The sequence below is a fragment of the Formica exsecta genome, unplaced genomic scaffold (assembly GCF_003651465.1).
Source record: "Formica exsecta isolate Colony F162 unplaced genomic scaffold, ASM365146v1 scaffold690, whole genome shotgun sequence".
NCBI lineage: Eukaryota > Metazoa > Arthropoda > Insecta > Hymenoptera > Formicidae > Formica > Formica exsecta.
In genome coordinates this window covers 215,726-229,875 of record NW_021853456.1, presented here as the reverse complement: position 1 = coordinate 229,875, position 14,150 = coordinate 215,726, and the positions used below count along the sequence as shown (strand labels likewise).

The 14,150-nt window shown below is 48.7% G+C and overlaps 1 protein-coding gene across 6 annotated transcripts in view; it reads right to left on the bottom strand.

Moving 5' to 3' along the window:
- Nucleotides 1-597: 597 nt before the first annotated feature.
- Nucleotides 598-14,150, bottom strand: part of LOC115243135 (dachshund homolog 2) — a 198,405-nt gene continuing 184,852 nt past the window's right edge. For 4 of the 6 annotated variants that reach the window (XM_029819883.1, XM_029819878.1, XM_029819881.1 and 1 more), the window contains 4 exons: nt 12,030-12,176; nt 10,700-10,957; nt 3,676-3,762; nt 598-2,054 (listed from right to left, as the gene is read on the bottom strand). In XM_029819883.1, the coding sequence (XP_029675743.1) occupies nt 2,002-2,054; nt 3,676-3,762; nt 10,700-10,957; nt 12,030-12,176 (545 nt within the window). In that variant the 3' untranslated portion in view covers nt 598-2,001. The remainder of the gene's footprint in view (nt 2,055-3,675; nt 3,763-10,699; nt 10,958-12,029; nt 12,177-14,150) is intronic. The other 2 variants (XM_029819879.1, XM_029819880.1) reach the window with 2 other exon arrangements.

The following is a 14,150-nucleotide window of genomic DNA, read 5'->3' as shown; positions in this document are numbered from 1 at the left end:
CTCAGCGCCTTTTTCCCATTGCATCGGTGCGCTCGATCTATCGAAATGTCCTTTTTCTCTCTCCCGTTTACTTTTCCTTTTTCTCTCTCTCTATATCACCGCGCACGAGGGTTGTGCCAAGAGATATTTCGCCGGATTCTCGGGCGGTCAACGCAAACGCGGGACACACGCAATATGGATTAGACTTACTTGTTTCGGTAGTAACTAAGTTATTTATATAAATAAGGTGTTGTTACGATTTATAAGACGCTAGGAGAGAATCCTCCGTTGTGTTTCCGTTTTCATCATTCTCTCTTTTCTTTCTCTCGCTCTCTTCCGCTCTCATTTTCTCCCCCTCTTTCTCTCCCTCGTGATCTTCCTATACCTATCGCTCGTTCTTTCTCTCTTCCGTTTACTCGCTCATTTTCTCATCACGTCATTCTCTCTTACTCTCTCTCTCTCTCTCTCTCTCTCGTTCTCTCTCTCCGGCTCTCTTCCGCTCTCATTTTCTCCCCCTCTTTCTCTCCCTCGTGATACCTATCTACCTATCGCTCGTTCTTTCTCTCTTCCGTTTACTCGCTCATTTTCTCATCACGTCATTCTCTCTTACTCTCTCTCTCTCTCTCTCTCTCGTTCTCTCTCTCCCTTTCTCTCGTTTTTCTATGATACAGCGCTCGAGTCGCGGTTCTAATCACGTCCCGTGCCGAATCCAGAAGAGATATTCGTTACTTATCGCGCTCTTGCGCGCATTTTACAAAAAGACGACGGCACGTCTTCGCGCCTTCGTTCGGCGAGAGATCGGCGTTTTCGAAAATCATCGCGATATCCGTCTCGATCCGCGCGATACAAGCGCGACGTCGCTGAAGACGTCGATTATCGAAACCGGTTATCGCGACAAACAGATCCGCGACTCGATATTCGTTTCGCAGTGGCGATCGGATTGGGCCCCGCGTCGCCGCGACAATGTATAATAATATTAATAATGATAATAATACTCGAAATATCGGCGCGCGCCTCGCGATGCGCGCGACTGCGACACGGCGCGCCCGATCGCCCGGAATCTCTTAAAAACGATTAGCTAATTAATTCGCTCGATAATTAGGAGATAGGTACCTCTAGGAACGCATGCACGCGCGCACGCACTCTCCAGCAGTCTTTAGAAATATGCCTCTTTTCTCTCCCTCTCATCTATTTCTTTCATTCTCTCGTTCTATTAATCTCTCTCTCTCTCTCTCTCTCTCTCTTTCTCTCTTTCTCCTCTCTCTCTCTTTTCGCTCTCGCTTTCTCTTACTGTCCCGCCTACGATCCGCGATCGTCTCGGTACCGCGAGACATCACGGTGTGTTCGGTCATCATCCACGGGTATAATCGATGATACGTACATTTAGAGAGAATATCTCTATTTGTTGTCGTCAATCAAACGAACGGCGCGATTCCACGATCACCGCGAACGCGAATCGGGAAGTCGCAGGAAGCGTGGCGAAAATATCGCGTCCGTTGATATGTGTGCGATCGATCCGCGTCCTTCTTATCGTTAATCGCGAATTTTGCCGGACCGATCTCAATTCGAGGGTCCCCGCTTTATTCTCGAGCGTCCCTTTCGACCGTCGGTCGAACGCTGCTAATCGTAGCTCTATACAAGTGTGCGAAAACGGTCGTTTATTGTTCGTCGAAATCGCTCATCGATCGCGTTCCCGTGATTCCTGTTCAGAGAAACTTACGCGTCTTTCGACGATGTAAGATACTGTCGTAGCCTCTCTCGTTACTCTCGGCATTGTCCGCACTGTTGACACTCGCGCGAATCACATCACATCCGAAGTTACGAATCGTCTTCCGCGCGGGTTTCCTCTCGCGATCTACCGTTCACGGTCCTTCCTGCGAAGATTTTCTCGTTGCGTAGATTCGCTCATCTCTCTCGTAGCTTCGAATCGTCACTTCCTTCTCGTCGTCCGATCGATCACTCGCTCCGGCTGCTCGCTGCACGCTCTGCCTGCTGCCCTCGCCTGCCCTCGTCCAGCCTCTTCTAGGTCGCGCTCGTAAATAGAACGGAGTTCTTGTAGTAACCCGTTCGCGATTCTGGAACAGAAGCGATCGCAGGTGCACTCTGGAGTCCGTGCTCGCAATACCTTCGATTAGCGTAGCTTTACATGGCTTCCGAGATCGTAAATTTTACTTATCGAATATAAAACATCGCGCGCAACGACTCGATGCAACAGCATGGAATGAAGAATAAGAAGGCCGCTGCTTGACGCTAAATTTAGATCTTACGACGACGGCATGAGCGTTAGGCGTGTCGCGAGTCTTAATGGGAATACGAGAGAGAGAGAGAGAAAGAGAGAGAAAAGGAGAGAGAGAGGAGCGGATGTCTCGCGGATGAAGATGCATGCGGGAGATGAATGGACGTGGGCGTAATTCCGCTACGGAGAGCTCGGGAGATTCGGTGGTAGGTGATTGCAGCGGCGAAGGTGGACCAGCTGGGTCATTCGATGATCGTTCATTCGGAGGAAGGCGCCGCTCACTAATTATCGTTGGCTCTCGAGACTATAGATGAACGCGAAAGGTGGATGAAGAGATGGACGAACCGAGTCGAGAAAAAGGGTGAAAGAGAGAGGGAGCCGGGGCCCTATCGCGTACGCACACGTTCGTAAATACGAGACAGGCCGAGTCATCGGCCTTAGCGCGGCCCTTTGTGATCGAGCCGCCACTCTACTTTTTATCGAACTGTCGCTTATGATTGAAAATCACTATACGTTAATAGTCCGCGTGATTCGGTTTACTCTCGTCTCTCCGCGCCCACTATCATCCGGACCGTTTCAATCTGCCCGCCCTGATCCTTTCATCATTCTGTTTGATTCAACATGCGCGTTTTAATAATAATTTGTTTTTTTTTCTTTTTTTTTTATAGTAACCCACTAGATATTCAATGAAAAAAACTTTTAGACGCGATCTGCGGCGATATGATTGTTATATTATATTTAATTTTTAAATTTCCTTAATAAAAATAAAAGTTGCGATAATTATTATATAATTTTTATGAAGGTGTTCTTTTTTGTTACTTTATTTCTTTTCACGACAAATCTTTGAATAATATTTTTACCTTGATAAAAAGCGCTCCACCAAGACGTGGGAGTTGATTTTGCAAGGACGTTGCCAATTAAGAGCGGACTTGTTAATTCCTTTCGGGAGCCCCCGAGAGGGTGGGCGGACGGACGGGCGAAAAACGATTATTTACGTGCAACGTCACGCCGGCCGGGGCCTTGGAGCATCGAAATCGCGCTACGGATATAGTTTTTGCGCGAGTTGGAAACTTCCTTCGGACAAGTTTCCACGGAGGAGAGCGAGGCCAAGTTTCGAATATGCCGGGGCTATGCCGCTGACGCCTTTGCAAGAACCGCCGTCTCACCCACCCCTCTTCTGAGGGACGCGACCGCCTCTGAAGAGTTTCTAATTAAAGATCCGAACTTTATTCCGTATAGCAAGAAATCGCTCTCTATGCGCGCTGCACGAAAACCCGCGCTCAACGAATGCGAGGAACTTGAGAAAGAGATGTTCCGAGAGATGTATCGTCGTAAAGTTTGCCGACGCAATGGCACGAACAAAAGAAGGGGGAATGGGACCTTTTATTTTTTTAAATTTTAAACTCTATGAAGTACGTACGCGCGTAACGATAGCTATTTCGTGTTTTTGCTAAACGCACCTTGAAGAGGAGACTTGACTTGGTCCCTCTCGGCCGCTTGGTGCTGCCGCGATTTTCTCTCCAGCTCGAGTTCCTGTACCAGTGATTCTGCGACAAAAAAAGGAGAAGAAAAATTGATAGACTAAACTATATATAGAGAAAGAGAGAAAGAAAGAGCATGTTTATGACAGGGCATTTATAATATAGTCTACATAATACAATACTATATCCTACTATGTAATCTACGCGCATAATGCGATCTCTCACTAGCGTTCTCGCGGCCCAAGATTAATATCGGCGTTCGGATAACGCGCTCCGCTGCCCCGGCTGTATTGAAGATATCGCCTCGAGGAGAGAGAAGTCTGTCGGCTCTCGCAGCAACGCACACGGACGCGGGAACGACGCGCGGATTCGACGAGGCGTGAACCACGCGCGCGAAGGATGAAACGAAGCGGTAATTAGTGCAAAACCGGCAGCTACCGTCAGTCGCGCGCAACAGGGGGAGAGGAAAAGGGACGAGCCGGATAACGCACGAAGGCAGGCGTGAAAGGGCCGCGGGTTTGCTCACTGAATTTCGCAAGGATTAGGGTGAAAACTGGAAAATGTCCCTTTAATGATATCGCGTCGAATTAACCGGGCACACGCGTCTCGCTCCTTCCGTCGTATCTCTTCGTCCTTTCGAACGATTTATGCAATGGATACTGTTGAAATTGAAATTATTCGTTATTTTGTGTCGAAGAAAAGTAAGTTATATTCTAATAATCGTGATGTTTAATTGAGATGTTTAAATTAATATATTAGTCTTTCTAGACGAATTATATAAAAGTTCGAACTCGAGAGTATCTCGAAAAATTTCCAAGTTTTATTTTTATTTTTCTAGTAAGAAAAAAAGAGCTCTTCGTAATCCGTTGGTCGATTGTCGGTTATGGTATGAAAATCACGTAAGCGGAGGATTAAGCGGAAGGACGATGACGAATATCACGTGGCGCGACGAAGGGACGCGAATCTGATCGGTAAGCGTGAAATGGCGCCTCCTTGGGCAAAGAGCAATGGTAAAATCCAATTGCGAGGCCATTAAGTCCCGGTTAACCAGCGCGAGCGGACCAGTGCGAGAGAAGTCGGCATTGACGGTGCTCTCTCTCTCTCTCTCTTTCTCCCTTTCCCTATCTCGCTCCATCTTTACCGCCTGTACCGGGACTAGAGACGGCGGGGCCGAGATTCCATTATGCTTTGAGCAACAATAGCTGAGGGCTGTTTCGCGGCACGTGGGTGTGAATTCGTGCGTTCGTCAGGGCCGTTATATTCCACGACTTTGGGGCACGCGGAGGGCAATGTTTGCATTTCGCTGAGCCAAATTACCTCTCGCGCCCTTATCCGCGCGCGGGGTGTCGCGTCCCTTTGATATCCAAATGACAATTTAACTGCTCCAGATATAACGCCGCTCGCTCGCTCGTTCGACGAAAAAGGGTGAGTGGATAGGGAAGGGAAGGCACCTCCGGCACGATTTAAGAAAACTTTCTTGCCTCACTCGGAATGATTATGAATATGCCCTTTCGCTGCATCGAGCCGAGATAAAGGCTGCAAAAAGCGATCCGATTGATCGCAAGAGTATTTTTTTATTTCGTGGGGTTCGCGTCATTGTGCTCCGTTCTAATAACTTGGCGGACATTCGCCATCGTATTGTCTGCCAGTCCATCGGCGTAAGAAAGTGACGTGCGTGGCGCGACAACGACTTGGAAATCCGGATTCGCGATTTCTCGCGGGTATCGTTGCGCGCGCAGCGTATCGAATGAAGAAAGAAGCGAGCTCGACGTTCGATCCCGTGGAATTTTGCGGACGGTGCATCTCGAGAGTCCAGGAAGAATGAGCCGCTAATAGTTTCGCTACCGTCTTACACACCCTGACAAATCGTCCGGACAATGAAAACAATTTCAGACCGAGCCTGTACGAGGCTCCCGGTTGGGGCCCTAAACGGTTCGTATTGTGTGCCACTATATCGGCCCATCTTTTTGGGAGAAGGGGGGAGGAAGAGGTGACGGCGCGACGCGACGCGAGGCGAGGGTCCCTAAAAAAGACGTCCGCTGAAAAAGAAGAAGGGCCCCGGGTGGCTCGCCCCCTCTATGACTCCGCATTTATCCGCACGTAATTAACTCCGGCACAATACGGCCGCGAGGAGAGGCCACCTTGCCTCTCTCCCGGGTAGAGAAGAAGAAAACGAACCGAATCGAAACCGAGGACAGGACGAGAGAATGCGAGAGAAGGCGCGATCGCGCGGTCTCGGGAGTCTCGCAAGAACTGGAAAAACTCCCGCGCATTGTTCGCCTCGGGATCGAGAATACACCGTGTGCCGCTCGTACGAACTTCATTATTACATCTACCGATCCCGGCTAGATGGGATTCCGCGAAGAAGGCCAATAACGCGCGATTGATAAGCACTCTCGCCGGACGCACGCGGTCCACATCCCGTCGAGAGTTTTTGCGATTACGCAGCGTAAAAGAGAGAGAACTCCTCTCCCGCGAATCCGCCCGAGGACGACGTCCTTGGGATTTAACCGGGTTTGCCGCGGCGGCGCCGGATATCGGATATAACCGTCAACGTGATCAAGTGCACTCGACATGTTTCGTTCTTGCGCGCGAGCGGCGAAAAAAGCAATTTAAGTATCACATCGAAGCGACGGTAATTGGCTGAATGCTCTCGCTCTCGAGCATCGGGGCCCGAGGGTTAGCGACGTTCTGCGAGCAAAAAATGATATGGAGCGCGCGGAACGGGGATGGACGAGGGGCATCTAGAGGGTTGATTTCGTGTAGCATCGCGTTTTTAATGCTCTGATCTTTATGTAAAGCAGACGAGGTTCGAAGGGCGGAGAGGAGCGGCGGCAGCAGACGGGGCAGGGATAAAGGGAAGAGATAGAGAGCAAAATATGGGGAGGAGGGTGAACGAAAGATGCGAATAAAGGTGGGGATAGGCGCTTGAGCGTCAAGCCGACCGTGAAATTGTATGAATCAAGGAGCCGCACGGAGCAGCGCGGAGACACAAAAAGCGAAAGAACCGAGAGGAGAGAATAGAAAAGGAGGAGAGGGAAGAGGGAAACGAAGAGAAATCTCTCTCCCCCGCTTTCGTATCTCGCGCGACTCTTATAATTTCAAATTTCCGTTGGCTGCAATCGAACTGTAACCTTCTTCTTCTATCTCTTTTAATTTTTCTACCGCACTCCTCTTCTCTATATATAGCGAAATTGCAACACTAGAGTGAGAATGCAGTCCCTCTTCTTCTCTTTATGTATATCTCGAGAAAGATGTAGGTTTGGCGAAAAGAGTTTCGAAATTTATTCGGAGCGATATAAACGCGACATTAATGCGAAGTTTGGTCGACTTGTCGATGAAGTCTGCTTCAGCGACGTCGTCAATATTGTTTGAAAAAAAAAAAACAGGCTATATCGAGGACGATCGATTCACTCGGTAATTGTTCTTTTTCCCGCGCATAAATCTCTCTCTTCAGTACGCCATTCGCGTCGCAGCTCTCCAATAACGAATTTAATCCCCTCGCAATCCGCGCGCCTTCCAATCGGCGCCTGCGGCAACGCAAAATCATAAGTCGGGACAGATTTCTCTCTTTCTCTCTTTTGTATATACACGGCGGATTTAAGGGGTTCCGAAAACAACATCGATAGTTATTCCGTTTCTTTATCGTAATATTCAAATCAATTATAATCAAGTTGATTCTTAAAATTTATGCCACGCGTATCCCTGAGATTTATTTGTTATTCGTCATTCTTTGAAATGCATAAGCAGAAGAAAACTCCCCAACGAAGTCGTATCTCGTAATCGCCGTACGGAGAGAGTCTTAAAGCAACCCCAATATTCCTGACAACACCTACCTACTCAGCTACAACCACGCAAACTAGCAGCGCATATAGATAGAAACTCTGCTGCCCGCTTCCCCTGCTACCCATCAGCCTTCCCGATTTCTCCTGTCCCGGCTTGTTCGCCGGAAAACCACGTCGTCGTGTCTCGTGGATATATTCAGGACGAGGGGAAAAAAAAAAACAGGCTATATCGAGGACGATCGATTCACTCGGTAATTGTTCTTTTTCCCGCGCATAAATCTCTCTCTTCAGTACGCCATTCGCGTCGCAGCTCTCCAATAACGAATTTAATCCCCTCGCAATCCGCGCGCCTTCCAATCGGCGCCTGCGGCAACGCAAAATCATAAGTCGGGACAGATTTCTCTCTTTCTCTCTTTTGCCCCAGTTCCCCTTCCCCCCCCCCCCCCCCCCAACTTAGCCTTACCAACCTGCCGCCCACGTCGACGCTTCCTTTATATTGCTCGTACACACGCGTCACGCTTTATCACTCTTGCACACGGGGGTTATTGTCTCTCGCGTAATGGTCTACGCACGTGTACGCACAGGTGCGACGCTCGCATTTTCTCGGCCGCGTTGGCGGCCGGAAAGCTGGAAATAATCTGGCGTTCAACAGAACCGCGTACATCGTCGTCGTCGTCGTTATCGTTATTTTTCTTCCCGAGGCGACACGCTCGATTTGCGAGACTGTCGCTTAAAACTTTTTACTTCTCTCAACACGACGTCCGATATTTTTTTTTCTCCTTTTTAAGTTTGTAGATCACTCGGTATATTCAAGGTTAATTCATTCGTGGGAGCGTTCGAGTGCAGTGTGTAAAGACTAAAAGAGTGTAGTCATTTAAGGACGTTGTAACCGTAGCTGTATGCTTGATGTTGATCTCACGAGATACCAATGAAAAATGGCGCGCCTCGATGTCTCGATCGCGATTATTTTCATTTTGAAATAATTCTCCAAGACTTCGTCCATCAAATATTAATGCCCGCGCGGCGATTTAGAATGATTGCGGTCGCAGGGTGGAAGATGAAGGTACGGTGCACACCGTGGAGCAATCTCAGAGTCTCTCGTAGATGTGTGTTCGAACGTGCCGTGTCTCTACGTGCAGTGAAAGAAACACGGTCGAACGTTGGAAAGAAGGGAGGGGAGGAGGTAGGAATACAGGGGAAGCAAGGCAGGCAGGAGGGAATAAACGGTAGAGACGGCGAAGCTGAAGACGATGGTTTGTGGAGGAGGACAAAAGAGAGTGTCGGAGCGACAGAGAAAGCGAGAGTGCTGCAAAATCGGGAGGGAGGGACAAGATGGGCACGGGTAGGGGGCAAGATTATGGTTGCTGCGAAATTATTGCATATAGTCTGAATATTAAAGCGTGGCGGAGTACTTCGTCGTACTCTACGGATGGTGGACGTGGAGGAATCGCGCGTCATACATATATACGTATGTATATATACGCGCATGTCCTGTATGCATGCGTGTATGTACACGCGCGAGAGGGAACAAGGGAAGAAGAGAGCGAAGCAATGCGAGGTAAAGGCGGCGGGGGTACAGAGGGGCCTGGAGGAGGTTTAAGGGAAGCGCGGAGGGAACGATGTGAGTGGAAGAAGGAGGGAGGCCAGGTAACGCCACCGAGAGCCGCGGTGGCCGCCGGGGAAATTACGGCTCCTTCCTTACTTGCGAGAGATGTGCATAAACTCTGCATTACACCCAGTGGCGCTCATGCGAATGAGCTTCATGAGACTCGAGCGAGACAGCAATCGTATGACCGACCGATAGATCGAGGAACGATATTGCTAGAGTCAAGGATTCTCCCTCGAAAAGATTTGCAGGTATAAGTACCTGGAATATAGACGGGAGGATTTAGGTGCGGCTAAAGCAAAAGATCTCGATTCTCAAAAAAATTGGTCTCTACGTATTCTCAAAGTATGATTAACACATGAATTTATTTCTTTTTTCGCAATCACATTTAAAGTGATTTTCAGATAAATGCGTTACATCACGAAGATATATCGGTATATCGCAAAAGACGTGTTTTTTCTATCGGTCGCCACGTGACGGGAATGAGAGCCACCGTTCGTATAGAATGCATGACTCGAAGACGCGGCGGCGGCCCCCGCTTCCTCTCCGAGGTCCCCTCAGTGGCGTAAGTATCCACCTCAGACGACGTTACGTCGAACTACCTCTTTCCCCGTGTTCCCTCTCGATGGCCATCCCTCCTGCCCTCTCGCTCTCGCGATACTGCGTCGCTCGTCGTTGTCTCTCCTCTCCCGCGCGTCACCCCCGTCTAAATCTCCGTTGTTTATTGCAAATGGATTCCGCATCATGATGCCCGGGTGGCTGCGGGACCCTATTCAAATACCTCGTGTTTCCTCGTCAGGGCCAACTCGGTTCCTTCCTCCCCCGCCCCCTCCTCCTCTCTCTCTCGCTCCTTCTCCTCTCCCATCCTGCACGGGGTTGTTATTGCCGGCGGCGTGATTGCTCTCGCTCGAGATCTTTCGAATAATTTACTTTGCACGATACCACCACGACACACACCTCCGCTCCGTCGTCTCCCTCGCCCTCGGGGTCGATCTCCTCCCTTCTCTTTTCTCTCTTTTTTTTTTTTCCTTTTTTTGTCAGGGTAATCGAGGATCGAAAGCACTCGGCCGGAAGATCAGAAAAATTGAGTGGATCCTAATACGGGAATGCGATTATCCGAATTAGCGAATCCCGCCGCTGGATCTTCATCGCCTTTTCTCCTCTCCCCGTGCTCCCCCTGACTTCAAGTTTCCAACACGCGACTCCTACTTTCTCGTATTACCGCAAACTTTACAATGTAGTTTACATGCTAGCTCTTTCTCGAGTAGTTTTATTTTCTCTCGTCAAACAACATTCGCGTTTTTGAATTTCTCCCGGAATATCTCGCTGCGAGAATGTAACTCGACGCGATGAAACTCGAGGAACACGATTGTCTTTATCGTTTTCTTTGGCAGACTCGCGTAAGACACGCGGTGAATATTTTGAGACATCAGGAAGGAAGAAGAAGAAGCTGAGGCGGGAATGATAAGGCGATACTGCGATCTTCCGTTAACGATAAGTGGCTTAAGTATCGTTTATTTTTCCGGCTTGCGCGCGAGGTTCCGTGGAAACACCGTGGGAATCGACAGTGTACGAAGACGAGGGTGAAATAGCGTGCCGTTGAGAGACTGACCTTGGTAGTTTTGCCAGAAAGCCGACGCCTGGCTACCGATGAGATCCAGCCCGTATCCCCATGCGGGCTTCTCCGGCGTCGACGGCTGCTGAGACGGACGCGGCACTTGCGCCTCCCGGTACTGCTGGGCCGCTGTTTGCTGCTGCTGAAGGGGTTGCTGCGACGACTGTTGCTGCGAGGGCTGCTGTTGCGACTGAGAATGCACCGGGCTACCCTCCGGCGCTTCCGAACTCGTGCGCGCTTCCGCCGTGACATTTTCTGCGTAAAAAAAAAAAAATGGCAGCCGCTCGATTATCGCGATTCTTACACACGTAACAACGTTTTCGTCTTTAAATCTTCTCGCGACGTCGTAACTTTCGAATATTAACAAACGACATTTTCGAAAAGAACGAGCGGCGAATTTTTAGGGTAGAAAACTCCTAGGTATTCCATAAGATCGTAATCATCTTTCGTGACTCACCCCGAAGTCGACGCCAAAGTGGCGGATTGGCGTGCCGTTTGATTCGAAATTAGTATCGCGACTCTCTTCTCTGGATTTGACAGGATTAATCAGCGGTACCGGCGACGGCGGCGGCAGCAGCAACAGCAGCAGCAGCAGCAACAGCAGCGGCGGCGACAGCGACGGAGAGGTAACGCGAAAACGATGAGGTGGAAGAGATGGTGGTGAAGGGGTGAAGGGAGAGGTGAGGCCAGGACGAAACATTATATCGAAATAAGAGATTTCACTTAAAGGGTTTCGCGTTTGAGTTTTGGTAGTGACAGGAAGAAGGGTGGCGTGCCGCTTGTTGCTGCTACTTCTACTGCCGGAGGATCATGGGGCGAGACGCGCGAGATGCCTAGTCAAGGTGCCGGTGAGACGATGGGAGGAGGGGAGAGAGGGTTGCAGGGGGAAAGGAGGCTGCCATCAGCCAGCTCGACGACGGAGAGGGATTGCATCGCCGGCAGGGGGATAAGTAAGGAATCATATTCTGCCGGGTGTCAGGCTGTTTGCTCTGCCTCGGCGTATTAATTAATTTATTCCGAGATCACCGATGGCCCCGGGGCTCTTAACGAAGAGACTGACGACGAGCTTGAGAAATCCTAAGAAAACCCGTCCATTTGCAGCGATAGCCTGAGTCTAATCTACGCGATGAAAATCGTGACGTTATTTCCTGGCACGCAGTGGTATTGAAGATAGATATTGTCAAGAAGCTTTCATGCCAAAAGTAATATTTTTTAAGAAACAAGCACTTCTTAAATTCTTTTTAAATTTTCGTACGATTTTCAATAATATATTTTAATCTCGAAATTTTCGTCGTAAAAGTTTGTCCGTAGAAAAAGCGATACTTACCGGTGATCGCTCTGACTTGTTCCGAGGATGCTCCCGTGGCTTTGAGAGCCTCTTCCAATTGTGTGCGCCTCTTGATCTCCAGGTCCAATTGTTCCTGCAACCGTTTCCTCGCTCTCCGTTCCTTCTTTAGCCGTTTCTGATAAACCACTGTAAGCAGAAAAGAATAACGCGATCGTGATTAAAAACATCAATGCGCTCTCGCAGACGATGCCGATAAATATTACTATAACGCATCGTGTATTTCGCGAATGTGGATATATTGATACGGGTTCCGAGGTGCGATACGATGAGAACGCGCGCCAAATTCACGCTGACCATATCCGTTCCCCAGGTGGCGGAACCCCGGCGTGGTCAAAGTCCGATAGAATTATCTTGGCGTATCATTCTACAGCGGGGGGTTTCACACTGCGCACGGCGGGCCCCAAAACTCAAAGTATACGTCTAAGCGGGGGTCCGATCGTCTCGTCAGCTACCGTGCGCGGATCCGACGGTAGCCGGCCGAGTCGAACGTCCGAGACGAATCGTTTATCGATTTCTCTCAATGAGTCACGCCGCTAAAAAGATACAGGGAGTCTTCTGACTCCTGTATCCGCGTAACAAATGTGAACATTAAGCAAATGTAAATTTATGCAAACGCGTAATGTTTTTATTTTTAGAAAAGAAAGATGGCGTTCTCTGTACTTTATTATTTATCAGTCTTTGGATTATTTCATTAATGATGCTTGTATCTCGTTGAGATAAGTAATTATCTATGTAAAGTAAAACATAAGAGAGGGAATGTGTATTATAAAAGAATAATAAAATATGTACTTTATCTCTCGCAATATGAATTTCATCCTACGATATGAATTCAATACAGAATGAAGAACGTGGTTTAGTTAAGCCTAAAATAGATTCTTAATCTACCGTAAAATATTTTTCTTTGTACTTTATTTAAGATTGTGACGCGGAGGTGCGGTTGCATTCAAGGCAGCTTATCATTGACCGCAGATATTACAACAAGGTTACTTATTGTTCGCTTTTTTTGCATCGAATCATCTATCTGTTTTCGTCGCCAAACTTTTACACTTCTTTCCCGGATTTCAATGTCTCATTCTTTGTTGCCGATGCGGTCGTACGTGAAATCAATCCGCCGTGATGCGCGCACACAGATTTGCGTTTGGAAGTCTCATACGCACGCGCGGCGTTAAATATATACATGTATAGGAGAGATGAGCATTCGACACGGCTGTACACGAGGTTCGCTGAGATACGTACAGGCCGATCGGTTTGATCGTTCGAGAGCCAGCGCGTCGGCATCTTTGAAAGAGAGGAGAACGAGGCTTCCTCTCTCTCTCTCTCTCTCTCTACCCGCTTTAATTATTTTCCGTCATTGTGAACCGGCGCGTCCGGCCATTGTGTCTTCTCCCGGGGTGCATCGACACGTTTGACTCGATCTCTCCTCGCGAACTCTGGCTTTGTTCGATGACGATCCTGCCTCGATCGTTCTCCGAATCCTCCTTGCGCCGAGTTGAACGAATAATGGAACGCGGCGCGTCCTTCCATCGAGACGATGACCGGTTCTTGCGCGCGATTTGATCCCCGCGAAAAGGTAGAAAAAGGGGCAGAAAGATTAGGACCGGATCGAGAGAACGCTGTCTCCGCGATTTCATTCCTTCAATCTATTGAGACGGTCTTAAAAGTGACAATAATATCGCAATGTATGCGCGCTTTAAGTTATCCAAGATTTAAAAAAAAAAAAACATTGAAGAAAATAATTAAATCATTATTTGATTCTTTTCGATATCGATAATTTATAAATGAGACTTTAGAGATCCAATATGCCTTCGTCGGATTCTTTGTATAGTCGGTGCATCGAGATGAATCTGCCGCGATTCTTCTGGAAGGCGAAAGACGGTAGCTACTCTCTCCCTCTCGATTTAACATCTTACACTCTGACAGGTAAGACGGTAGCGCGAGGCGTAGGTATCACGTCGCCGTGGGCGTCCTCGAGTACGACGACATTACCTTACCTTACCGTCGCTTTCGCTTCGGTATAGCATGGAGATTAGGCACGCGGCTTTAATCGCCCTCCACTCGGGCGTCATTTCTGGAACGGTAATCAGAGATCATATTGCCGCC